General features: G+C 45.7%; 4 protein-coding genes across 4 annotated transcripts; 3 read left to right on the forward strand and 1 right to left on the reverse strand.

Annotated features, from left to right (window-relative positions):
• Window positions 1–5,235: 5,235 nt before the first annotated feature.
• LOC120713025 (glycine--tRNA ligase, mitochondrial 1-like) lies at window positions 5,236–9,428 on the forward strand. The gene is made up of 9 exons (XM_039998982.1): window positions 5,236–5,633; window positions 6,168–6,550; window positions 6,632–6,749; window positions 7,124–7,318; window positions 7,437–7,661; window positions 7,861–7,920; window positions 8,128–8,208; window positions 8,310–8,715; window positions 8,828–9,428. Exons 1-9 carry the CDS (start codon window positions 5,259–5,261, stop codon window positions 9,061–9,063), a joined length of 2,079 nt encoding a protein of 692 aa, XP_039854916.1. The 5' UTR covers window positions 5,236–5,258; the 3' UTR covers window positions 9,064–9,428.
• A 553-nt stretch (window positions 9,429–9,981) lies between these two features.
• LOC120639267 (UPF0481 protein At3g47200-like) lies at window positions 9,982–12,160 on the forward strand. The gene is made up of 2 exons (XM_039915241.1): window positions 9,982–10,512; window positions 10,700–12,160. The coding sequence occupies exons 1-2, from the start codon at window positions 10,085–10,087 to the stop codon at window positions 11,868–11,870; spliced, it is 1,599 nt and encodes a 532-aa protein (XP_039771175.1). The 5' UTR covers window positions 9,982–10,084; the 3' UTR covers window positions 11,871–12,160.
• A 1,437-nt stretch (window positions 12,161–13,597) lies between these two features.
• On the forward strand, window positions 13,598–18,986 carry LOC120713026 (chitin elicitor receptor kinase 1-like). The gene is made up of 11 exons (XM_039998983.1): window positions 13,598–14,351; window positions 15,007–15,043; window positions 15,282–15,433; window positions 16,068–16,267; window positions 16,443–16,532; window positions 17,141–17,234; window positions 17,321–17,472; window positions 17,546–17,640; window positions 17,728–17,866; window positions 18,301–18,399; window positions 18,516–18,986. Exons 1-11 carry the CDS (start codon window positions 13,724–13,726, stop codon window positions 18,678–18,680), a joined length of 1,851 nt encoding a protein of 616 aa, XP_039854917.1. The 5' UTR covers window positions 13,598–13,723; the 3' UTR covers window positions 18,681–18,986.
• Window positions 18,987–19,958: 972 nt separating this feature from the next.
• On the reverse strand, window positions 19,959–22,120 carry LOC120639268. Its single transcript, XM_039915242.1, has 4 exons — window positions 21,088–22,120; window positions 20,828–20,986; window positions 20,362–20,650; window positions 19,959–20,234 (listed from the first exon to the last, which is right to left on the reverse strand). The coding sequence occupies exons 1-4, from the start codon at window positions 22,042–22,044 to the stop codon at window positions 20,197–20,199; spliced, it is 1,443 nt and encodes a 480-aa protein (XP_039771176.1). The 5' UTR covers window positions 22,045–22,120; the 3' UTR covers window positions 19,959–20,196.
• Between the last annotated feature and the right edge of the window lie 3,029 nt (window positions 22,121–25,149).

Raw genomic sequence — 25,149 nt, forward strand, 5'->3', positions numbered from 1 at the left:
GTGAACCCATCAATGTATACCGCGGTGGTGAGAGTGGTACGTATACAACGTAACTCAATCTTACGCAAATAAGAAATCTTCATGTATTTCCACGTACTATATATGCATATGGGAGATATGCAATTAATCATAAGTCAGTAGTGTGTAAATCTACCTGACTTCAATACGAAGTTGATGATAGCAATCCAATAATGATGATCTTGTTATGACTTTAGTGTTATACTTATAGATTCAAATTTATGTTTTTGGATATGTAACTAAACTCTTGTGATACCAAGCAATCGTGATTGAAGGTATAAAGGTTTAGTAATGTTCAGGATAATACTCATAACTAGAGTCATTATCTACCAAATGCACGGTTGAGTGTGTAAATTTTACACACTCTAGATCATCTCATAGATGTATCTATACAACCATGAAATGCCTAAACTGTCCATACAATCTTTGTATCGGACCCATACATATTTTTTGAATATGATCAAGGAATCTAATAATGTCAACCTGATTTTAAGATAAGAGGGTCTTAAAATCTGTTTCCCTATGGTACTTATCGTATCCACACTTTGGGAAAGTCAGGACCAAATGAATTGCCATTAATTTCTCACGCATCCCTTTGGATGCCCAAGTTGATCATTTCAAATTGAATAGATCAACCGTGTGAAAAATTTGGATACGCAACATGTTGTATGAGATAGTTGTATGCATAATACAACAAAAATGAGATCCATCTCATTACTTACATGCCATATCCAAAGTTGTATTTTTGTGTTTTCCTAAAAAAACACATGTAGATATCTCTATACTTTAGTAAAATATGAGTTGAATTAGGACATAATTAAATGTCATCAATTGTTTACTCATATCCTTAGGAAGAAAGATAGTGGAGAAGAGTCGACCAAACTATCATTGCATCGCATCAGTGATAGCCAAAATTATTCTCTCTTCTTGTCATAAGAACCAGGAATATTTTGCTTCCGTAATTATAAAGTTTGTGGTACAAATTATCCACTAGACACATATCATTCCAAATTGGAGTGATTCCCGTACAATCTATATATGGCAAGAATTCAATGACAACATGATATTGTCTAATATATAGAAAAATCCATAAGTATTGTCGAGTATCAAATTCATCAATATGATACTCACAGTAGTTACGCATTGACAACAAATATTACAACTTATTTTGATGGACTAAATAATATCAATGGACCATGAGATTATTCTCAAATCTCAAAACAAGTCATTCGAATTATGTTCGATGATCTTGTTGTCCATGAATTTATGTTCTCTTATGATAGAAATGGGAGTCTTTGTTATGCGATCTTAGAAGATCTGGCAAAACAATCAAATTCCTAGAGAGCTTAAAATTTAAGATTGAAAACCTTTCAAATCTTATGTCCTAGCTCCTATTTTATCACTTATTGATGTTTAATATAGATAAATTGTTCCTTCCATAAGATATTCTTATCGATAATTTTTATGGATGTAGTGCCTTAACAATAGTAAGGCACATTTTGTGTTATCTATAATAAACAATCCCAATCAAGGGTCATTAAATTCTTTTATTAGTTTATGGGATAAAATCAATATTAATGTCCATTGTCTATGTAGGATATTGATGCCATCAAGAGCGAGTTCAATAGACTCCTCTGAAGTCAATATCCAAAACATATGACAAATCATTGATTTAATGAATTTACACCTAAGGTAAACTCAAATCACTATAGTGATGTTGTAATATCAAATGCAATATTTTATAATTGTATATCTTATCATAGTTTTGGATCATGGTAGGTAACCATATAAATGTGTATACCATACAACGAATCATCATAGGTTTTGTTGATACACAAGATAAATAATCTCTATGTCAGAAACATAGAGTAGATCTTTATAGTAGGCAATGTAAATTGCTGCCTAAGCATGGTCTCTGGACAGAATAATTCACAAGAAATTAAATGCAACCTTTGCTTAGTACTCTACTACCTTGTGTAAAATAAAACAATATGATGACAAAGAACAATCCAAAACCTTTATTTTGATTAAAAACACATCGTAGGTAATCATCAAGTTTCAGAGAAACAAGATGTAGACCTCTCAGTAACAGGTGATTAGATCACTGTTATGGCACAGTCTCAAGGCAGGATAAGTCACAAGAAATTAAACGCAGCCAATGCCATAGTCTCCATTACCTTGTGTTAATTAATCAAAATAATCAAGATATGTATATTGCAAATTTTTAATCCATTAAAGATGAATAATCTTAATGATATTCATGTCTTAGTTAAATTGCAACTAAGTTACTAGCAGTTTAACTTGTATGTGGTGCAAAAATATGTTTTAGGTGCACCAAAATACCCCGATTCTATTATAAAATTACAAATGTAACATATATGTTGGTGCAAAATAGGGGGTTTGGGTGCACCGACATAGCCAAAAATAGTTATTGGAGTCACAAATGTAATATGTATGTGGTGCAAAGGGGAATTGGGTGCACCACATATTCCAAAAATATAATAGAATCAAGATGGCATTGTAATATAATATAATCAAACCACAATATATATTATAATGACAATATCCAAGCAACAACAAAGCACGAAGTATTGTAGTTGGGTAGTGGCATAATTTATGCAAAATCATCCACGATCAAAGCAAAAAAAAAAACACTTCCTGTGTTAGCCCTCCTAGCAAAAATGGTTCGATTGCCATTTTGCCCTTTTCGGATTTAGGCTCACATGAGCCTAAATTTATCCAACCTTAATTAACTGTTAATTAATTAAGAGAATCCAGTTTTGTTGCAATTTAAAATTAATTGCTAAACAATAAATTGACAAACTATGTATATTTAGACATGAATAAATTTATGGTCTTAGAAACAAACCATGTAGGAGTAAAAACTCTACCAATCAGATCCATGACTAATTAGTTGAATCAAGACCAACTAATGCCTGGGGCCTTTTTGAATGTTTTCAACGGAGTGGAGGCTGTTTGGCCGGCCTAACTTGGCCTGCTGGCCATCGAGTCCTAAAATTGGCCCGGTTTGGCCCAAGAAAAAGGAGGGCACGGGGTTGCGGTTAGGGACTCGCTCCTGCCCCTTGAACCGCCGCCGTCGGATCTCTGGTGGGGCACCACTGCCGCCTCTTGGGGGCCGCTGCCGCCCCTGGATGCCGCCGGCGGGCGCCGCTGTTGCCCCTTCGCCCTGGGGCCGCCGCCGCCCCTGTTGGGGGCCGTCGCCAGCCCTCTGTGCGCCGTTTGACGCCGCCAGCGCCGCGTCCGTTTGGCAGCCATGGAGGGCCTTCACCATCTCTTGGCCCTAGCGCCGCCGCCGGCCCCTTGCGAAGAGCCAGCGCCGCGCGGGTCGGTCGCCGCCAGCGTGCGCCGCCGCTGGCGAGCGCCGCCATATGCCGTGCGCCGCCCTGACAGTGGGTGCTCCGGAAAGAGTCCGGGGCGGCCGTTCCCCGCCGCCGTCGACGGCTCCAGCGCGGGGATGGAGAAGTCGAAGGCCAGGGTGGGGCACCGAGAGTGCCGCTGTTGGTGTTGTCGCCGCGCCGCCGTTGTGGGGATGGGCGGTGCCGAGGACGCCGCCACTGATGGTGGTAGAGGGTGGGCGCCGCCACCGATGGCGGCCATGCACGGGCCGCTTGGTGCGCGAGGTCGGCAGTCGAGCAGGGGTTCCTCATCGATGTCGAGGAGTCGGATGGCGAGGCATCCATTCTCGGCAGTCACCAAGCGGAAAGGCAAGAAATCCAGTGCCCAATTCAAAGAAACGTAATTTACTAGGTTTAATTCTTACTCGTTGAATAAGCCTCGTTCTTGTTGTAAGATTCTCGTCGAGTTCAACGATTCGTGAGGCCTTTGGCTTCTTCTTTCTCTTCTGTTGAAGAACTCCGAGTCCTTGTTTTCACAGTGTTGTCGTGTTCTCGGCGAGTTCTTGTTTGCAATGCGTCGTGGTCCAGGAAGCGAGTTCGATGGCGTCTAGCGTTCTTGCGCTCAGTGGTCGGCAAAGTGACTGATAACGTGTTGTAGAGTGAATGGATGTGTATTTCCATTGATTGATTGTTGCTTATATACAAGACCAAAAGACAAGGGCCAAAGGGCCATGTCTCTTTGGGATGACCCCTTCATGAATGGTAACTTGTGACATCATAATGATGTCATTAATCTAATTACTTAATTACAGAATTGATCACTAATTCCTAATTCCTTCGTAACAACGGTGACCTTCGTGTATTCTCATTCCACCGGAGCAAATCCACGCCGTCCAGACCCACGCTCCAACCGGACCAGATCACACCTTGGGGCTCTGCTTGACATTGTCTCAGATGCACCCTCAGATGTTAGAACATTTAAACGTCACTCCAGCACTGCATCCGTTTCAAAGAGTTATACCTTTGTTGGATTTTGAGATATATTTATTCAAAACTTAGTGTAGTTCAAGTCCGAGTCGAAATAGAATGAGTTACTTTGGAAGTTATAATTCATTAAGTTCAAAAAGAATCTTGATACATATTAGGATGCAAGGAACTTAAATGAAATATCTAATTCTAGGAGAAACAAGTTTTAGGAACTTCAAATAAGGCAACAACAAAAACGAAAGTTATACCGTTTCGTACTATATTTTATGGAAGTACAACATGTAGTGAAGAACTCAATTATAAAAAAACATATTATTGACTATATAACTCCCTTTTAACCCATGAGGATTCCACAACATCATGCTAGAGAGGTTGATGTGAACATGTTTTCCCTATAAAAAACCCGAGATAAGTCATAAGTCCTGTATGTATATAATTTGAGAGTTAGTGGCTCTAATTAAGGACTTAGGACAAGTTTAAACATCATTTGCAATGTGGTGATATTACGCTGAATAGACACTTAGGCCGATTTGATAAAAAAGAATTTGGAACAAGTCTACTATATAGTTTGAGAGTTTTTTTATCTTAAATAAGAGCCTTTGTTAAGTTTAAAGGTGGCCCGGTAAAAATCACCTCTCACTCGAACCTACAAAACAAAATTTTTGGTTGAGTTTGGATGACTTACAAACTTGTTTCGCAATAAAAGAAAACACAAGGGTTCAAATGCACATTCCCCCCTTTCTTTGTGCTTCATCGCTTTCGTCGCCCCGGCCGCATCCATCAATGGTCTTTATGCGATTCCGCCCCCAGCTCATCTTCTCCTCACTCCCCCGCTCCATCCCTAAACCCAGAACCTCGCCCGCCACAACCCTAGCCGCCGCCGCCGCCGCCACCTCCATGGCCGCGACGTCGGAGGACGCGCTGCGGCGCGCGCTCGCCGAGCACCAGGCCGCCGTGGACGCGCAGGCCGAGGCCGTGCGCGCGCTCAAGGCCGGCGGCGGCGCGTCCAAGGCCGACGTGGACGCGGCGGTCGAGGCGCTGAAGGCGCTCAAGGTCGAGGCCGGCGCCGCCGCGCGCCGGCTGCAGCAGGCCGTCGGGGCGGGCGCGGGCGGCGCCGCGAGGGAGGAGCTGCGGCAGGCCGTGGTGAACACCCTGGAGCGGAAGCTGTTCTACATACCCTCGTTCAAGATCTACCGCGGGGTGGCGGGGCTTTACGACTACGGGCCGCCTGGGTGCCGCGTCAAGGCAAATGTTCTTTCCTTCTGGCGCCAGGTAACGCCCGCGATCTATCTCCAAATGCTTTGATTTTTCTGTAGTTTCGTCTTACCTCTTTAGTGTAGTTGCTGTACATCAAGGATTATGATATGTGTGGCCTTCAGGTGTGGAAAAAATAGTTACTTTTTATATTGATTAATGTGTAGAATGTTCTACTCCCCCTGTAATTTGTATAAAAAAATCTGGATGATAACGATTTCTATTAGAACAGAAGTGTTTCATTAGTCCCTTTTGAATTGTGTATCCATTGGTGACCTAATCATACCAAAACTTTTCTCATATCAGTTAGTAAGTACTAATCGGAAAATGTAATATGGAAAGCTATAATTTTGTAGCCTCATATTTTGACTAAAGGTTTACCTTTGGATGTGCTTTCCTAGTTTTTAGTGGAAGCTGCCTATATTTAGCAATTTTATGTGTTTGATATTGGAATTATCCACAGAGTGATTTAATCGATGATATTCTTATCTTCTACTATTGTTTTGCTAAGATTTTAATCATCACAATTCACAATTCGTAATTTCTTTGCAGCACTTTGTTCTGGAAGAGAACATGTTGGAGGTTGACTGCCCCTGTGTCACACCTGAAATCGTCCTGAAGGCATCTGGCCATGTTGAGAAGTTTACTGACCTCATGGTTAAAGATGAGAAGACAGGCACATGCTACCGTGCTGATCACTTGTTGAAAGATTTTTGCAAGGAAAAGCTTGAGAAAGACCTTACCTTGCCCCAAGAGAAGGCTGATGAATTTAAGCGTGTTCTTGCCATCTTGGATGACCTCTCAGCAGAGGAGCTTGGTGCAAAGATTAAGGAATATGGCATCATTGCCCCTGATACAAAGAACCCGCTTTCTGATCCCTACCCATTCAATCTTATGTTCCAGACATCTATTGGGCCCACTGGTCTTAGCGTGGGGTAAGGAGATCGCCATTCCCTGTAATTGTCTTCCTTTTGTGTTCATTGGCTAAAAATGATCAATTTTGTGTGGGAACATAGGTATATGCGACCTGAGACTGCACAGGGCATTTTTGTAAACTTCAAGGACCTGTACTACTACAATGGACAAAAGCTTCCCTTTGCAGCAGCCCAAATTGGGCAGGCTTTTAGAAATGAGGTTTGTGTTCTTTGTCCCATTTTCTTTGATATTCCTTTTTAATAAATGCTTAGTATTAGTCATTTCTGTATTGTCTCCGATCTGCCAGCAATTGTAGTGTGCTTTGGTACTTTTCATAATTTAGATACGATGGTTCAGTGCATAAACTTTGTTCTTAACTTTGTTTTTAGTTACATGATCAATCTAGATTCTGAACTAATTTTCCTTTTTTATTGATATGCTGGGTGGAATTAATGCCTTCTGATAGTTTCAAAGTACATTTGTTACTTACTGTAGAGTTACTGACACTTCTGAAGAGCAGTTGTTGGCTATGTAATAGTTGGCTAGATGTTCCTTTTTTCGTCAGCTCACTATGTTTAAAACCTGAAAATCAGATCTCGCCACGACAAGGTCTTCTCCGAGTGCGTGAATTCACATTGGCAGAGATTGAGCATTTTGTGGATCCAGAGGATAAATCACATCCAAAGTTTGTTGATGTTGCTGATTTGGAGTTCTTGATGTTTCCAAGAGAGCTGCAACTCTCAGGGGAGTCAGCCAAGTTAATGAAGCTTGGTGACGCAGTTTCAAAGGTTTGTATTTTCTGGCAATTTTTTCTTGCCAATTTAGTCTCTTTTCTTTCGTTCTTTCGTTTATATATGTTGTTCTATGCTTGATACTGCTTCTAAACTTTCACCCTATTCTTAACAGGGAACTGTTAATAACGAGACACTTGGTTACTTCATTGGAAGGGTCTATCTTTTCCTGACACGCTTGGGAATTGATAAGGGTCAGCTGCGCTTCAGGCAGCATCTACCTAATGAGATGGCCCATTATGCTGCTGATTGTTGGGATGCTGAAATAGAGTGCTCTTATGGGTGGATAGAGTGCGTCGGTATTGCTGATAGATCGGCATATGATTTGCGAGCACACTCTGTAAGCTTACTGCATCTTTTTCACACCCAAGATACATCTTTGGATACTAATTTTAATCCTTATATGTTGCTGTTGGAATTGAATATGCTCATTTCCTGTTTTAACTACCCTTGCTAAATGAATTTTGTATCAGTGTCCACTGTTTAGTGTTCAAGTGTGCTACTAATGCTGACATGCTTGGCTGCTTTCTATCTCACAGGAGAAAAGTGGTGTCCCACTTGTTGCACATGAAAAGTTTTCCAAGCCTAGGGAGGTTGAGGTGAAATATCATATCCAGCTCTCCAGTTTTCCTCTGGCTACACCTTGTTTTTCATGGTTTACATATGACATATTTTCTTGCCCATCGAAGCACACGGAAACTACCATTTTGAATGGCATATTATATATATAGATTTTGTCTCTTAATCTCTTTATACTTGTTATTTCTGGCATTTACCGTGCTTATTGCTGATGTTCATTATTGCAGAAACTTGTGATAGTTCCCTCAAAGAAAGACCTGGGGCTTGCTTTTAAGGGGAACCAAAAGATGGTCGTTGAAGCATTGGAGGCAACACATCTTGTCCTTGTCTTTGTTACATGTGACTTCTAGTTTTGTAATGTCTCCCCCTCCCTGAGTTGGCAGTTGCTACTTTATTTTGTTGGTGACAGGCTATGAGTGAGAAGGAAGCTTTAGAGATGAAATCTGCTCTAGAAACCAAGGGGGAGACAAGCTTTAAAGTCTGCACACTTGGAAAAGATGTGGTGATTACCAAGAAAATGGTGTCAATCGGCATGGAGAAGAAGCTGGAACATCAGCGAGTCTTCACCCCTTCGGTCATTGAACCATCATTTGGCATAGGCAGGATCATCTACTGTTTGTTCGAGCATTCGTTTTACACAAGGCCTAGCAAATCAGAAGAGGAACAGCTTAATGTCTTCCGGTTCCCTCCTCTAGTGGCTCCTATTAAGTGCACTGTGTTCCCCCTGGTGAAGAACCAAGAGTTTGATGCTGCTGCCAAAGTGATTGCTAAAGCATTAACAACTGCTGGTATATCCCACATTATTGACACTACTGGTACGTATGATATGATCTTAAATACTGATGGATGATGGCCTTCATTTGGAACATATTACATGGTATGGTAGGATGCAGACATGTAAGCTTTTTTTTATCTGATTTCTGGCAGCTATATCCATTGGGAGGAGGTATGCAAGGACAGATGAGATTGGTGTTCCATTTGCTGTAACAGTTGATTCCACAACAAACGTGACTATCCGGGAGAGGGACAGTAAGGAACAGATCCGGGTGGACATCACCGAAGTGGCATCCGTGGTGAAGCAACTGACAGAAGGCCAAAGCACCTGGGCCGATGTTTCTGCAAAGTATCCTGCCCATGTTGGCCCCCAAGGTGACCAGGAGTAAAAATTCTGGCCAACCACCACCATGTCCAGCCATCTCTCAAGAAGTCGTCTTCATCATTCTCCAGTTGTCCAGAATCTGACTAGCTAAACACAGCCAGTTTTGGTATTGACGCAATCCAGCAAGGCAGTTTTCCCCTCATACATACATGATACGTGCTATAGCGGTTGGATGGACCGAAATTTGCATATTTCCCCATTGTTTTTGCTCCTTTTAATGGCCGTAACAGCAATATGTGGCCTCACCCATACAAAACTTGACCATTTGAGAAGCTTCTGAACCTAAGTCCTTGTAAGGTCATACTGAGAATTGCTCAGCTACCTACAGTTGTAATTGGAATTTCAGTTACTTGTCCCACTTGCCCTGTCGATTGGTATTTGTGCTCAGTTGGAGTGTTGCCAAGCATCAAGCAAGATGCTTCTGTTTGGAACACTCCATGTTAGCTCATGTATGCAGGTTTATCAGGTGCCGGACTATTCTGATTTCCTTAGCGACCAAGGCAAAGAGATGTTCTCAAAAAGCTGCTGGACCTTTCAATGCCCTTGCCCAGGTTTGTTTTTTTTGGTCATAGATGCAATCGTTGCAAGACCACCATTGGCCAGAGATTTTTCCATGGCGTCGGAGGCTAGCCTGTCAAAGCCTCTGGAGTTTTCCACGGTGTTTCCAATAGGGGGTGTGTTTTCGCGAAAAGTTTGCGAAAAAGTTGCTGTAGCACGTTTCGGTTTTATTTGGCAATTATTGTCCAACCATGGAGTAATTAGTCTCAAAAGATTTGTCTCGTCATTTACAATCAAATTATACAATTAGTTATATTTTTTAACTATATTTAATATTCTATGTATGTATCGTAAGATTCGATGTGATGTACGTTAGTGAAAAATTTTGGGAACTTTTGGTGGAACTAAACACAGCCAGGGAGTCTAACAAAGGTGGCTCCGGTGTTTCCCACGCTTCTTGCCCTGCTTGTCTTTAACTCCGTCTCGCGCCATCTCTGAGATTGAGACTCTGACGGCCATCCTGGGTCATGGTCATGGACTCTCCTCTAATGGAGCCCCTACTGGATCCCAATGGCCACGCCGGCATGCTGGACGAGCACGGCGCTGCCGCCGGCGATGAGAGCAGCACCGTCGTGGGGAATGGCATGGACGCCGACGGGAGCCGCCGCACTGGCGTGGCCAGCGCACGCGCCGAGGAGAACGACGGCGATGATGTGGAAGGGGATGAGATGTCCGCGGCCATGCAGCACCGGCTGGACGAGAGCAGCGCCGTCGAGGGCGATGAGGAGGCGGGCGACGACGCGGAGGCCGCCGAGATGGCAGCGCGCATGGAGCGCCGCCTGGCCGCGCTCCCCGGGAAGCCCCACGAGAGCGAGCCCTTCACCATCTTCCGCGTGGCGGGCCCCATGCGCGACCGCAACCGCCACCTCTACGAGCCGCAGATGGTGTCCCTGGGCCCCAGGGGCGGAGACGGGGGCGGGCAGGGGCCATGGCCCCCCTAATGTTAATGTTGGTGTAATTACACATGAAATTTCCTAATCTCATTGCTAATATTGTTTATTAATAAGATATGACCCCTCCTAATTGTCGGCATTAGTAAATTGACCCCTCTATGTTTCAATCATGACTCTGCCCCTGCTGGCCCCCTTCCACCGCGGCGCCGGCCGCCACCTCGACGCCATGGAGGCGCACAAGTGGCGGTACCTCCGCGACCTCCTGGCCCGCGGCGGCGGCGGCGGAGGCTCGACGCTGGCCACGTACGCCCGCGCGGCGCGCGCCATGGAGCCCCGCGCGCGGCGGCGGTACGCGGAGCCCGTGGCGCTGCCGCCGGCCGAGTTCGCCGAGATGCTCCTCCTCGACGGCTGCTTCGTGGTGGAGTTCTTCCTCAAGGGCGAGGACAAGGCCGACGACGCGCTGGTCGACGCGTCGTGGGCAATGCAGAACGTGTACAACGACCTCTTCCTCCTCGAGAACCAGCTCCCCTTCTTCGTCCTCGAGCGCTTCTACGACATGGCCACCGGCGGGCTCGGCCGGGACCACTTCGTCGCCAACGTCCTCGTCAAGTACCTCACCGTCGACATGGGCGCTGCCCAGGACGCGGAGGAGGCCGCTCGGCCCCCCGACGGCGAGATCCACCACCTGCTGCACCTGTACTACCACTGGTTCCTGCCGCCGGAGGACCGGCGGCCCGGGAGCGGCAAGTCCGAGGACGAGGCGTTGGAGGAGTGGATGTCCAAGCCGGTGGACGAGCGCGTCCCTTGGCAGCTCCCGTCGGCGTCGGAGCTCAAGGACGCCGGCGTGACGTTCCGCGCCAAGAAGTCGCCCCGGAGCCTCGTCGACGTGACCTTCGACCGGCGCGGCGGCGTGCTGGAGATCCCGGCGGTGGAGAGCTACACGAACCACGCCATCTTCGCCAACCTCCTCGCGTACGAGCAGAGCCGGGGCCGGATGGAGCTGCAGCGGCTGGTGAGCTACGTGCTGCTGATGGCGTCGGTGGTGGACGCGCGGCGCGACGTGGAGATCCTGCAGCGGGCGGGGGTGTTCGTGAAGGGGGACGAGGAGACGGCGGCGTTCTACGCGCACCTGGGGGAGCTGTGCCCGCCGCCGGAGTTCGTGGAGAACTGCTACGCCGACCTGTTCCGCGACGTCCGGGAGCACTGCGGCCGGAGCTGGAACCGGCACCGCGCCGTGCTGGTGCACGACTACTTCAGCAACCCCTGGACCAGCATGTCCGCCGCCGCCGCCGTCTTCCTGCTCGTGCTCACCGTCGTGCAGACCGTCTACACCGTGCTGCCTTACTACAACCCCAGTTAGATAATACCAATTTAGCATTTGTGCCATAAAAAAATTGTTTTGATACAGTAATAATTGGCCAAAGGCTTGCGCCACAAAATGAAGTAAGCACTGTAATTTGAAAACAATATGAGCACTAGGTCTCTGCAATACTGCTCTCGGCAGTTGAGTTAGCGACACGTGGAGCGGGCCTCAAGTGTCTCTATGCCTTGCTGCTTCCTGTCCCTCCGTGACATTGCTGATGTCCGAAAGATTGTGACCTTTTGGCCTTTTGGAAACCTAGGTTTTAACGGCCGTTGTTTCTTTTTGGAGGCCAGGGCTCTACATGCCAAAAATAGAGGCCATGACTTCTTCTTCTTCTTCTTTTTTGAAAGGTCGTTGGGGGTAACGGAGGCCATGGCTCTACGTGTAAAAAAGGGACCAGGCTTTTAAGATCACAGTGCAACAAGAAGTTTAAAAAAAAATGCTCATGAGCTCATCCCTTGCCATACTTGATGAGAAGAGACCAAGGTCAAAGACTGCAAGAGAAGAGCCCCGTAAAACAGGCGAAGCGCAGAACATGGCGACAGAAGCAAGCAAAGCCCTGAGTAAACAAATGCCATCACTTCACTTGCCCTTCCGAATCAATCACGCCGTGATCCCGGACATTAGCGGCCGACCGGGATGGAAGCAGCTCTGCTGCCGAATTGTCACTTTGACCGCCGCCGTTGGCTGGCCCCGTCGTCTCCGTTCGCCAGGTGCCTGTGCCCCAGGGTTCACCTTTTCGTTTTTTTCGAATGCCGCCGATCACCGGAAACGGAATTCCGGACGAAATTCCGCCGAAAACCGCATTTTTCGAACGGAATGTGAATTCAAATTTAAAAAACGGAATTTCGGAAATTCCGGGCGAAATTCCGCTACTTTCCGGCGGAATTCCGGACTTTTTGGTGGAAAATGTCATTTTTTGACTACAAATGCTCCAAACATATGAAGAATTAAATAATTTAATAGAATATTTTTTTGTATCTATTGTATATTGCAATGTACAATGCATATTAAATATATTACACACAAATTATTCATAACAAAAGTATATTGTCACATGAAATCACAAATAAAATGCATGAAAACTAAATTTATCACAATAACTTAAATTGCATAGACCATAATATAAGTTTATAATACATAAATTGCATAGTCTATATAAAAACCCAAGTTCAATCCAATAAACAATGTTTATGTATATCACGTAGTACTTAATAATTAATGAAGATATGATGAAAGTGTAAGGATAAATAAAGGAGACCTCTCATTCCATTCAAAAGGTATATTCTTTTAACCCATTGATAGTACGGATATTAAAAAGCTATAAATCCTACCTCATTAGACTACAAATAACCTTGTTTTTCAACTAAAATGCAATTTTAGCTTAGCAAATGATTTTAGATTTGAGTGTGTTCTAGTCCTATTTGCTCAGAAGAACACCTAATTTTTTATCATATTTTTTCCCAATTTTTTACAAATATTTTTGAATTTTTAAATTTGAAAACAAAAAATAGCGAAAAATACCGGAATTCCATTTCCCGGCTACTAGCGGAAATGGAAAATTTTCCGTTTTCCGCCGGAAAGTTAACCCTGCCTGTGCCTCCCCGGGAAGGGAACGGAACGACCTCCCAAGTGGCGGGCCCCGCCTGGCGGTGGGCGCGTGGGCCCCACCCGCCCGCCCGCGGGTCAAACTCCCGCCGCGTTGTCGCGCTCCTCGTCGCCGCCTGCTCTGCTGGCTGCTTACCCCAGCCCAACTCCCCACCTCCTCTCATGGGAAGCTCCCCGCCTCCGCGGCTACGCTAGGGTATCCTCCTCCTCCTCCTCCGGCGCCGCCTCGCCGTCCCGTCCCCATGGCGCTGCCCGCCCTCCTCCTCCCCCTCCTCCTCGCCGCGGCCGCGTCGGCGGCGGGGGACGGCTGCCGCTCCGGCTGCGACCTCGCGCTCGCCTCCTTCCTCATCGCCCGGAACCAGAACCTCACCTACATCGCGGAGCTCTTCGCCATCCGCGACTACCGCTCGCTGGGGCCCTACAACCCGCAGTACCCCAACCTCGACTTCATCCCCGCCGACGCCACCGTCAACGTCTCCTTCCCCTGCGGCTGCCGCTCCCTCCCCCGCGAGCCCGCCGCCACCTACCTCGCCGGCTCCTTCCCCTACCTCGTCCGCAGCGGCGAGACCTACGACAGCATCGCCGCCCACTTCAGCAACCTCACCACCGCCGCCTGGCTCGCCGCGACCAACACCTACCCCGCCACCAACATCCCCGACACCGGCGTCACGGTCAACGTCACCGTCAACTGCTCCTGCGGGGACCCGGGGGTCTCCAAGGACTACGGGCTCTTCCTCACCTACCCGCTCCGGGACGGCCAGACGCTCGCCGCCGTCGCCGCCAACTACAGCTTCTCGGCGGACCTGCTTAGGAAGTATAACCCCGGCATGGACACCAACACAAGCGGGCTCGTTTTCGTCCCCGTCAAAGGTCAGCATTTCTATCTGCTGTTGTGTGATCCGAATTGTGGACAATTCAGTTCAATTTTAGGCTTTTAGCTTGAATTTACCTGAAATGGAGGACTTCTCGGGATTATTACTGTAGGAAATGCCCAATTGTATGCTAATCTAGGCTAGTAGCTAGGATTGGAGGTGTTTTCTGAATAATTTGTTCTCTGCTGCTTGATAGGGTTCATGCATGGCTACTTCTAGTTGCTTTGATTGTGTATGCAATTAGGCGAAGAACTCGCTGAATTCCTTATGACACTGGTGACATTTCTGAATTGGTTGATGTTTGATGGACATTACTGATTCCATGTGTTAGTTCATGGCTTCGATGTATGCACAGTTACTTAACTAGAAACATTTTTTCCTGGTCTATTTCTGCATCTCAAATTAGCTTTGCACTATTCGATAGACATAGTCCCGTGAAATCCTCATTGCATCTTCTCATGCCTGGTAGTATGCAGTTGCATCAGTGGCATTTTTCTGGCTTCATTCAATTAATTGCAGCTATTTGGCTGCATTTATTTTCCTGAAAGTAGTTTCCAAAATTTTTTTCCCTGAAAATGCTGTTAGCATCTCTGCAAACTTTAGGATTGATCTTGTCTTCTAAAATGGTTTAATCTTGTCTTTTGGTTCTCCAGATTCCAATGGAAGTTACCATGCTTTAGCAACACCAGGGTAAGTGGTGCTGCCTGCCATGTTATCCTGTATGATATTTACTTGAATGTTATTAATTCTTCTGCACTCATGCTGATAAGCATCCTCATCTTGTGCAGTACAGGCGGCCTCATCCTCCTTTTGCAAGCTAATTATGCTTCTGCCTTAAGATTTTTGCAAGAAAAAAATGGATGTCAGTTATTGTTTTGAGAAACTGTGATCTTTTTACACATTGTCACTCTCATCAACTCGGGACAGGAAAAGGAAGTTCTGTAGGACCTGTAGTTGGAGGAGTCGTTGGTGGTGTTGCTGCACTGTTACTGGGTATCTTTTTATACATTATGTTCTATAGGCGAAGAAAGGCGAAAAAGGCTGCTCTTCTTCCATCATCTGAAGATTCTACCCAACTTGGTAATGATATTGTCAGCCTCTCTTTCTACGTATTTACCCTGCAACAGAAAGTTTTACTTTAAACATCTTGCCTGGAAAACCATTTTTCACAGTTGCAAGATAATATTTATCCTTTTATCATATTGGAAACCTACAACCATAAATGTTGGTTATGGTAGGTTAAGGTTCCAATCCTTTTGATGCTCCGATGATTACCCTGTGAAGCTACTTTATTGTGTGTCTGGAAACCTGAAAATCTTGTTGGGTAAATAAAGTTTATGACCTATGTGCCAAAAGGTCTTTGGTATGTTTGAGGTACCCATAAGTGTACTTTTGAGCACACAGACAGTCAGTCATCCTTAAATAAATACTGTTTCCTCTTTCCACTTATTTCCTTTTTCATTTTACAGTACTTCATATTGATAATATTATTAGAAATATGTATAGCTGACTTGTCTTGTACTCTAAGTCTGACTTGTCTTGTACTCTAAGTCTACTTGACTCTTACTTGTACATCAAGCCGTCTCGGCTATATATATGAAAGGTCACCCCCCCCCCCCACAATGGGTGTGTGATGTTTCCCCCTCTCGCTATCTCTCTACAAATATGGAGCTTCCACAAATTTCTGAACTACTACTATTTATTTTTTCTCCAGCTGCTACAGCATTCATGGATAAAGTTGCACTGTCAAGTACTCAAGCTGATAATGCCTTAGGAGTGCCAGGAGTTACTGTTGACAAATCAGTAGAGTTCTCGTATGAAGAACTTTTCAATGCCACAGAGGGATTTAGCATGAGTTATAAAATTGGGCAGGGTGGTTTTGGCGCTGTCTATTATGCTGAGCTCAGAGGCGAGGTTAGTTTAAACTTTTCACAGTTGCGTCGATAGTAAACATATTAAAGTGCACTTCACAAACTCGCAAACATCACCTTCCTATGGGGTTTGCAGTTGCAAATAGAAATGCGTTCTTATCATGCAAACATTACAATCTGTTCATCATTTGTAATTGTTTTACTTTGGGTGTCTCCAGAAAGCTGCCATAAAGAAAATGGATATGCAGGCTAGTAATGAGTTCCTTGCTGAGTTGAAGGTTTTGACACATGTTCATCATCTGAATCTGGTTAGTGATTCCTCTGTTTTTTAATTATTATTATTGTTTGCTGAGGTGGCATTTTATATATTATATATTTTTTCTCTTAGGTGTTCTATATGTTTTCATTTACTTATAACAATGAAATAATGAATCATCATTCATTTTTGTTTGGAGAAGTTGCTGTTTGAAGAAACTTTTTAGGAAGTTTCAACTTCAAATAGTACACAGCAACATGGTAACATAGTTTGAGTGTAATTTTTATTACTTGTATACTTGCTTATATTGTCTGGATTGCAATACTCTCCTTCAAATTCCAATTCCTCTGGTTATGATGAGTGCCACGAGTCTTAATTTCACATTATGACGAGATTCTGTGTTATTTGCTTATTGGCAATGGATGGCATCACCCTTGTACAGGAAGGTTGTGCACATCAATATATTGCACATCACTTGAATCAAAGTTGAGGAAATATATGGGCCTGACTTTTTTTTTAATATAATTCCTGTATTCCTATCTTACCAAAGCAGTATCAAATTTCTGTAGGCGGAACAGTCATGTTATTTCACTGTTATCTCCATTCCGATTGACTCATATTTTTTTCCTTTGGTGCCATAATTTTTTTTTCTTCGCACAGGTGCGTTTGATTGGTTATTGCACCGAGAGTTCTTTGTTCCTTGTCTATGAGTTTATCGAGAATGGGAACTTGAGCCAGCATTTGCGTGGAACTGGTAATGTGTTATGTCGCCTCTTAGATTGGTTATCTGTGCCTATTCTGATGCTTCCTGTAAATTAACCACCATAAATGTTCATGTAGGTTATGAGCCTCTGTCTTGGGCTGCCAGGATTCAAATTGCCTTAGATTCAGCAAGAGGTCTTGAGTACATTCATGAACATACTGTACCAGTATATATACATCGGGATATCAAGTCAGCAAACATCTTGATAGACAAAAACTACCGTGCAAAGGTTTGAATAGTTCATGGATTTTCTTTTAGCTGTTTTTCTCACCATTCCCGTAATAATTATATCTTTGATCCAGGTTGCAGATTTTGGTTTAACAAAACTTACAGAAGTTGGTAATACATCACTGCCCACACGTGGAATTGTTGGTACATTTGGTTACATGCCTCCAGAGTACGTGTCCTGAATGTTTATACGCCACTGCGTATTTTTGCACCATATGTAATAAATGTTGACTTCTATGGATTATGATGTTTGCAGATATGCTCGATATGGTGATGTATCTCCTAAGGTCGATGTGTATGCCTTTGGCGTTGTTCTTTATGAACTTATTTCGGCCAAAGAAGCTATTGTTAGATCAACTGAGTCTGCTAGCGATTCAAAGGGGCTGGTTTATCTGGTAATTGTCCTGCTGAATCAACTCTTCTTACATTCTGCTTCTCATATTTTTTTTGGCTGCCATTCTCATTTTATAAATGCCAGAGGTCCTGGCCAGTTTATCTAGGAAAGAAAAATGCTTTATGCTCTTGTGCTTCATTACCATGAGGGTAGTTGTTACCTCCTAGTGTAAAACATGCGTCCAGTAGTTTTAACACATTCAGTTCTGAACAACTGTTTTTACCTCATCATCTGGCATCTGCTATATCTGAGTTTCATGTTTATGAATGAGGAATTTTTTTAAATCATGCCTTTTCTCCTTTGTTGTCAATTTTTGATGTGTTCATAGATATTTTGGCAACACAAACTGGCTTTGGATGCTTTGCTGTTGTTCATGGATTTCCTGCTTGATGAATGATGACTCATGAATCACAAACCATACTGAAAAAACTGCAGTTTGAAGAAGCACTCAACACACCCGATCCAAAGGAAGGCCTCCAGAGAATGATTGATCCAGCTCTAGGCGAGGATTACCCCATGGACTCCATTCTCAAGGTTAGAGCCAACCCACAGACTGAGCAGTATAATACATACTGCTGCAGAATTATGTCTACCATCTTTTTTATGTTTTGCGAAACATGTGAGGCTAACGCATGGTTCGCATTTTGCAGTTGACAATGCTGGCAAGGGCGTGCACGCAGGAAGACCCCAAGGCAAGGCCCACGATGAGATCCATCGTCGTCGCGCTGATGACGCTGTCGTCCACGAGCGAGTTGTGGGACATTAATGCGGTCCAGGAGAACCAAGGCCTGGTGAACCTCATGTCCGGGAGATGACTGCCCCTCTTGTAATATACTGTAGCCTGCCTGTCTGCCCCTGGTAATTGTACATTAGGGCTCGTTTGTGCCGTCTGATGCCGGCCAGAAAGGAGGACAGTGCAACAGAGCACCACTGTAGGTAAGCCAAATGTGATTTCTTCTGTCGGTCTAGGGTTTTGTCTCGTGTTGATTCCTTGCTCTTTCGGAGAGCCGTGTGAGTTACTCGAGTGTAGAACGCCAGAGTTACCTGTAAGATTTACACGGGAATGCAAATAAATGATCCTCTGTACTATGTAGATAGATAATTGCTGTTACAGTATTGTCTACCAACCCATCTTCTGGTGTTGTCTGTTGTATTATTGCCAGGTGACGTACGTGGTATTTGTGATAAAAGGTCTTAATTGACCTCCTCAATGCAGCACACCAAAGGATTAAGACTGGTTTAAGGCCTTGGTTATGGCCATGAAACATAGCCTTAAAACCACCTAATAGCAGCTCTCAATTGCTGCCATTAGAGGGTGATATCAAGTGTCATTCTAATGCTCTTGTAACTGAATTTGTAATCTCCCTATAAAAGGACATCATGAGATCAATGAGAAATTGCGCCAATTCACTATTCTCTTGTCTACAATTTCTACTCCCAACAAGTTATCAGCAGCTCTAAGAATTGAGCAAGAACAAAGGAAGAGATCACCGGAATTTTTCAAGGGTATGATGGCTCGACGATCGATTCCCCTTGATGCCGGTTCCTCTCGCTGCACTTCCGCAGGTCCAGTGCGTCGTCCTCAACGCGGCGGGATCGTGCCGCTGGCTTTGCCGGCCATGGCCCCCCGGTCTCCTCCCTCGGGTTTCTTCAGTCGCGTTGAGGACGATGCACTGGAGCCTGGAGAAGTGCAGCAAGCTGCTGATATAGGAGGTGACGAAGGTGGCCGGCACGCATGTTTCTACCGGCATCAAGGGGAATTGATCTATTAGCCATCTTGCCTTTGTAAAATTCCGTTGATCTCTTTCTCCTGTTCTTCCTCTTTCGTCTTTTAGTGATATTCCCCTGCAATGTGCAAAGTTTTTTTTTCCTTTCCTTTTGGTTTTTAGTTCGTTCTCTACCCTTGAGATTCATCAGAAAGAACAAAAGTGGCGTGTGTGTTTCAGTGTGCCGCTGCTTCTGTCGCTCACAGTTTCAGTATCCACCGCATTAATTCCAGTTCAGCGACCCCACGTCCCTCAAATTTTTTTCGTAACAGAGCAATGGAGACGAGACGATCGATCGGAGGAAAATGCAACAAGGACACCAAAGCAAGCAATAATCATCCGTACCATAAACCATAGTAGCCACCTTGCTCGATCGCTCTTTCTTGCCCAAGGGCCCACACAGATCTTATTTATGCCCTGCTACGAGGTGCCAGCAGTCGCCGGCGACATGCCTATACGCCATGCCCTCGCCGGCCGCACAAGCGTGCAGACTGGCAGACAGGGAGCGACAAACACACAAGTACTAGCAGTACCAAAGGCTGGGCTTTCTGAATCTTATTTTTCACTACTGAAGGTTGCCCAACAGCCATGCCGGAACGCACCCTGCAATGTTTGAACACAATGAACTAGATGTTAGAATTCGTTCTCAAGCTCAACATGGATCGGGGATCGCATCGAGATCCTCAGAATGTGAGAGTTTCAGAGAGACAGATAAGCTATGGTTGCTCACATGAGGCCGGGAATAAGCTGAAGCACGGTGCCGACGGCTGCTTGTTGTTGGGAGCCGCCTGCTGCTGCTCGTCGTCGTCGGCCACGAGGAGGTAGAAGTGGCCCATCACCCCCGTGCGCCGCCGCTCGCCGGTGTAGTTGGACAGCACGGTCAGCGCCTCGCCGCCGCGCACCTTGGCGGCGCCCGGCTCCGGGTAGCACGTCGACATGCCCACGACGTAGCCCGCCTCGTTGCCGGCCTCCTCCCCGTCGCCGTAGATCGGGGTCGATGAACACAGCAGCCGGCCGTCCTGATGTGGTCAATAAAATCGATCGATCCAGTGCAGTTCATCAGTTATGCTGACGCTGCTATACTCTGTCTCTTTCATTTTTTTTTTGTTTTATCGCAGAAGAGCTTCATATTTTATCAAGAATTTTTTTTCAGTTTGCAAAGAACTGGTATATATGGGGATATAGGTAGATGCCACCTGGCCGTGCAGAGAAGTGCCGATGCCACCTGCGTGCTGGTGCCCGACGGCGAAGACGATGTTGCCTCCATGGGGCAACACTTCTTTGGTCACCTTCACGTCGACGCAATCGTTTTTCGCTCTGTTTTCAGAGCTGCATTCCTCGACGGTATACTCCACCTGCACATCCAAACCAACGGGCTTAAATTCATGCTGATCGGTCACAAACCTGGCAAACTAGATGATCAGAAAATGCTTGAGGACATGTATCATGTATGTACCTTGCAATCGGGGTCGGGTTTCCCGTCGAGCAGCGCCGTATCAGTGACGTCGAGTATGTAGATCCTCACCGGCACGACGGCGGCGGCGGCGTCGCTCCAGTCGACCCACATCACGGTGTACCGCAGGAACAGCTCCCGTGCCTCGCCGTCGACGAAGTCCGCCCCCACCCGGCACCGCGCCTGGTCGTAGCAGCAGCGCAGGCCGCCGGCGTAGCCCTCGTCGTCGTCGACGGTGACGTTGTAGAGGTCGCACCGGCACTCGGTGCACCCGGGCTTGTCCGCCGCGCCGCGCGTGTCGATGGCGTGCACGTTCAGCGACCACCGCTCCTCGTACCCCGCCGGCGCGTCGCCGCCGCCGCCGATCTCGACGCCGTAGGGGTCGGGCACCCACGTCGCGGTGCGCCGGGTCTCGGAGCCCAGCCCGAAGTACTGCCCCAGCGAGCCCTTGCACACGCCGGAGTTGGCCCGCGGGAGCCTCTCGCCGTCGCTGCCGCCGCCGCCCCGCGCGGCGTGGACGTAGTAGGGCTCCACGAGCCAGTGGTGGAGGTAGGTCTCGTGGAGCGGCACGGGGGCGCCGCGCGCGTCGACGAGCTCGCCGTTGAAGCTCTTGAGCGCGAGGTGGCCGCGAGGGAAGTCCACGTCCGTGTACCACTTGTTGGAGACGGAGCCCGGGCGCAGGGACAAGGGCGGGGACAGGAACGTCTTCGACTTCAGCCGGTGGCCGTGGCCTCTCGCGCCGTCGACGAGGGTTCGTGCCGTCGGAAGCGGTGCCGTCGTCGTCGCGGACGCGAACGCGAACGCGAGGAGCGGCGCAAGGAACAACGACGGGGGCGGCATCGTCTTCACCTCGTCACCAGTCACCAGAGACTGATCACCACCTACCAGAAATAGCTGACCGTTCAGGGAGGCGCGGCGACACGAATGGATCGGAGGAGCGGAGAGGAGGAAGAGAAGCATGTATATATACCAAGCTCCGATCCTCTCCACTGCAGGTCTGCAGCTGAAGCGAAGCGAGGAGGACGACGAGAACAGGAAGAAGCTGTGGCGCCGAGTGTGTGAAGCCCCCGCGCCGCACCTTTATATAGGGCCGCCAGCGCCGCGTCGCTGCCACCATCTCAGCCCGGCCATCGCTTCATCGAGGGGGTCCATGAAAGCGGCCTGGGCGAGCTCTCGCAATAAATGCTTGCTACAAGGACGTGGCGCACAACGCACATGGCGGCCAAGGCGGGGGTTTGTGTTTCTGAGGAGTGCATGTCATGCCATTCGGAACGATGTTTCTTGATTGAATAGTTGTTTTTGTACCTCAACTATCGGTGGAGGTTTGAATTTCGTATGTAAACTACTACCTCTGTTACAAATTATAGTTTGTTTGATTTTTTTAACCCTAAGTTTGATCGCTCGTCTTATTCAAAATTTTTGTATTGATGCATCATGGGGCTATTAAAGATCTTGTATTGATAAAGCACTCACAACAAAAAAAGTGGTATTTTGCACAAATTTTTGAATAAGACGAGTGGTAAAACTTGAAGTCAAAAAAATCAAACGACCTATAAAATTTTAAAGTACTATAATCCTAGAATCCCAACAAAAAGTCCATCCAAAATTTTTCAGTACAGCGTGATGTGTGGCATGATTGCGTGGCCATAGGAATTTTGGTTGGGAGGCCGTTAAACATGATCGGCATATAGTTATAATTAGATTGTCAACAAATTTATGAATTGAATATGTATTTCACCATATTCGCCACTTGCACCTGCACTTCTCTCGGTAATATAGAAAATCACAATATCATTTACACAAAGCCAAATATTAAAAATGATAATTTGTTTTACACACAAGCACTACCATACCAAACTATATATTTAGAACAGCTAACTTTTTTATTTTAGTCGTACTTTGCGTCTCTTGATATCGTAGAAGTCATATATTTGTTGTGAACTCTTGTGCAATCTCCTCAATGTAAACTGCCAAACAAACTCCTAGGGTTGAATTAGTAGAGAAAATGAATGATTTAAACAAGCCCCGTCTAGTTATTTTAGCAGCTGACATTGCAAATAAGGATGAACCAAAATATTCTGGGAGAGGGTAGGAGATCGGTAAGACATAGGGCATCCTAACCTATCTCTTGTCGTTGCCATAAGTTTGGGGTGATCTGCAGAGCGTTGAGATGCAATCCTACCAAGTTAAAGGTTGATAAGGACATTGTGTAGTGTCTGAACCTGAGCTATGAACAAGTCTTGGGCACCTCACCGCACTGTCCTGAATGGTGATGGGCTTAGAGCCTCACCTGTACATGATCTCTGCACTCCTCCGTCCTTAGCACTTCATAGCGGCTATGCCCTGAACAACAAACAAAATGCGACATGATTTTTCTAGAGAAAGTGAGCAACTGCAGACTGATGAACTAATCGTGCATAGCCTTTCGTGAACCATCTCTATCTGTCAAGAGAGCAGAACTATTCGACTTCGGTGAAACAGATCCCTTGCTTACCCGACGTTTTGTAGAAACCACGTCTACTTCAATGAAGTGTAACTTTTAATTGCTTGCCATATGTTGGGAAGGAGAGACAGTGAGTGAAGGCATCAGCAACCTGAAGTTATTTTGTACTTTTGGTGTGACATGTAGTGGAGGAAATTTTATTTTACAGGAAAAAATGTAAAATTGGGCAGTAAGTTTATCATGATTAGTACTCATCGAAAGAGACTTTATTTTTCAAAGCCATACTCGTGGAAATAGAAAAGGATCTCCGAGTTTCGTGAACCTGTAAACCAAATGCTAAAACTAAGTGTTTTGGGCAAAATGGAAAATTTTTGCTCAAATTTTTACAGGTTCCAATTGTAGCATGATGAAGTTCCCACACTTTCAGCTCCACAATTTGCACGGATTTGTCATCCACCCTATAAGAGGACGATGGTTAGTTTGCTTCATTACTGGGATAATACTGGCATCTTTGCCAATTGCCAATTGGTGCGCGCTAGAGGTCGTTTCAAAAACTTGTCGCATTGCTAGGATAGGGAGACGATTATTTGGAACACGATAGGATAGGATGAAGTGATGCTTAATTGATAGGTGAATGTGATCATTGCTTGACTTTTAGTTATTAGCGTACAAGACAATGCATCAAGCTATATACATACATATTTGCCCCCTGTAGAATTCAAACTATGACTTCTTGGTTTGCACAAGCCTCCTCTAAACCACACAATCACTTTTGGTTGAAAGAGGGATGCAGTCCTTTTATATTAATATTTTTGAATCTTTTTTGAATTTCTATGGGTCACACCTTAAGTCCGTCTTTTTTATGGCCGGCACTACCTTTTTAACTCTTCTTGTAACGGACAATAAACGTCCGTTACCAATAGCATGTTACCTAAAAACACGTTTTTTACTTTTCACATAGTGATATTTAATTATTTTACCGTTCCTGTTCGTCTAATGTTTTCAGGACGCGGGGATGAAAAACGGTTATTTTGCTATTATTTTTCTCCGTATAGTACAATGTTTTCGGGAAGCGATTGGCGTATGGTATTGGCTCATCTTTGCTGCGAGGATTGCAAAGACAAGGAGATTGCAGCCAAAGTCCAAAGCAAAATTAATTAATCACGCTCGTGCTACTACTCTTTCCGAGTTGGACGCGTAATCAACAGGGAGCCCCACCACCTTCGATACAAATTCAATCCCCAACAGCCACCGCTCGATCACCGTCGGGCCACCGTCGCCTATAGTTGGGTTGCTGGGTGAAGCCATAATCCAGGGGCAGTGGCACCCTGGAGGATCGAGGACGACCAGAGCTCATCTACTCAGAGCGAGAGGTCACATGCAAGCTAGCCGATCTTGAATTTGCATTGTGTGATGCCATCATGCACGAAACAAAAAGATCGTATGCTGATGATTTTTTTAATGGCGAAAAACCTGATGTAATATAATTCATTTGTTGAAGCATGCGTTACTGACCCCATATGCCCATATTCAAAAGAACCACACAAATACTATCAACACCAAAATGACCAAAATACCCTTATTGTGATATGACCAAGTGGCAACTTCTCCATCAAGCTATA

The sequence above is a fragment of the Panicum virgatum genome, chromosome 6K, assembly GCF_016808335.1.
Source record: "Panicum virgatum strain AP13 chromosome 6K, P.virgatum_v5, whole genome shotgun sequence".
Taxonomy (NCBI): Eukaryota; Viridiplantae; Streptophyta; class Magnoliopsida; order Poales; family Poaceae; genus Panicum; species Panicum virgatum.

Excerpts from the sequence above, each read along its gene's own strand:
- LOC120639268 (XM_039915242.1), bottom strand. The coding sequence starts at position 22,044 with ATGCTTCTCTTCCTCCTCTCCGCTCCTCCGATCCATTCGTGTCGCCGC. Across the intron at positions 20,987-21,087 it reads AACCCGACCCCGATTGCAAG|GTGGAGTATACCGTCGAGGA; the intron begins GTACATACATGA and ends TTGGATGTGCAG. Across the intron at positions 20,235-20,361 it reads CAGCTTATTCCCGGCCTCAT|GGTGCGTTCCGGCATGGCTG; the intron begins GTGAGCAACCAT and ends CAAACATTGCAG.
- LOC120639267 (XM_039915241.1), top strand. The coding sequence starts at position 10,085 with ATGGTCATGGACTCTCCTCTAATGGAGCCCCTACTGGATCCCAATGGC. Across the intron at positions 10,513-10,699 it reads CCGCAGATGGTGTCCCTGGG|CCCCTTCCACCGCGGCGCCG; the intron begins CCCCAGGGGCGG and ends GCCCCTGCTGGC.
- LOC120713025 (XM_039998982.1), top strand. The coding sequence starts at position 5,259 with ATGGCCGCGACGTCGGAGGACGCGCTGCGGCGCGCGCTCGCCGAGCAC. Across the intron at positions 5,634-6,167 it reads TTCTTTCCTTCTGGCGCCAG|CACTTTGTTCTGGAAGAGAA; the intron begins GTAACGCCCGCG and ends ATTTCTTTGCAG. Across the intron at positions 7,319-7,436 it reads TTGGTGACGCAGTTTCAAAG|GGAACTGTTAATAACGAGAC; the intron begins GTTTGTATTTTC and ends TATTCTTAACAG.
- LOC120713026 (XM_039998983.1), top strand. The coding sequence starts at position 13,724 with ATGGCGCTGCCCGCCCTCCTCCTCCCCCTCCTCCTCGCCGCGGCCGCG. Across the intron at positions 17,235-17,320 it reads CCAGCATTTGCGTGGAACTG|GTTATGAGCCTCTGTCTTGG; the intron begins GTAATGTGTTAT and ends ATGTTCATGTAG. Across the intron at positions 17,473-17,545 it reads ACAAAAACTACCGTGCAAAG|GTTGCAGATTTTGGTTTAAC; the intron begins GTTTGAATAGTT and ends TCTTTGATCCAG.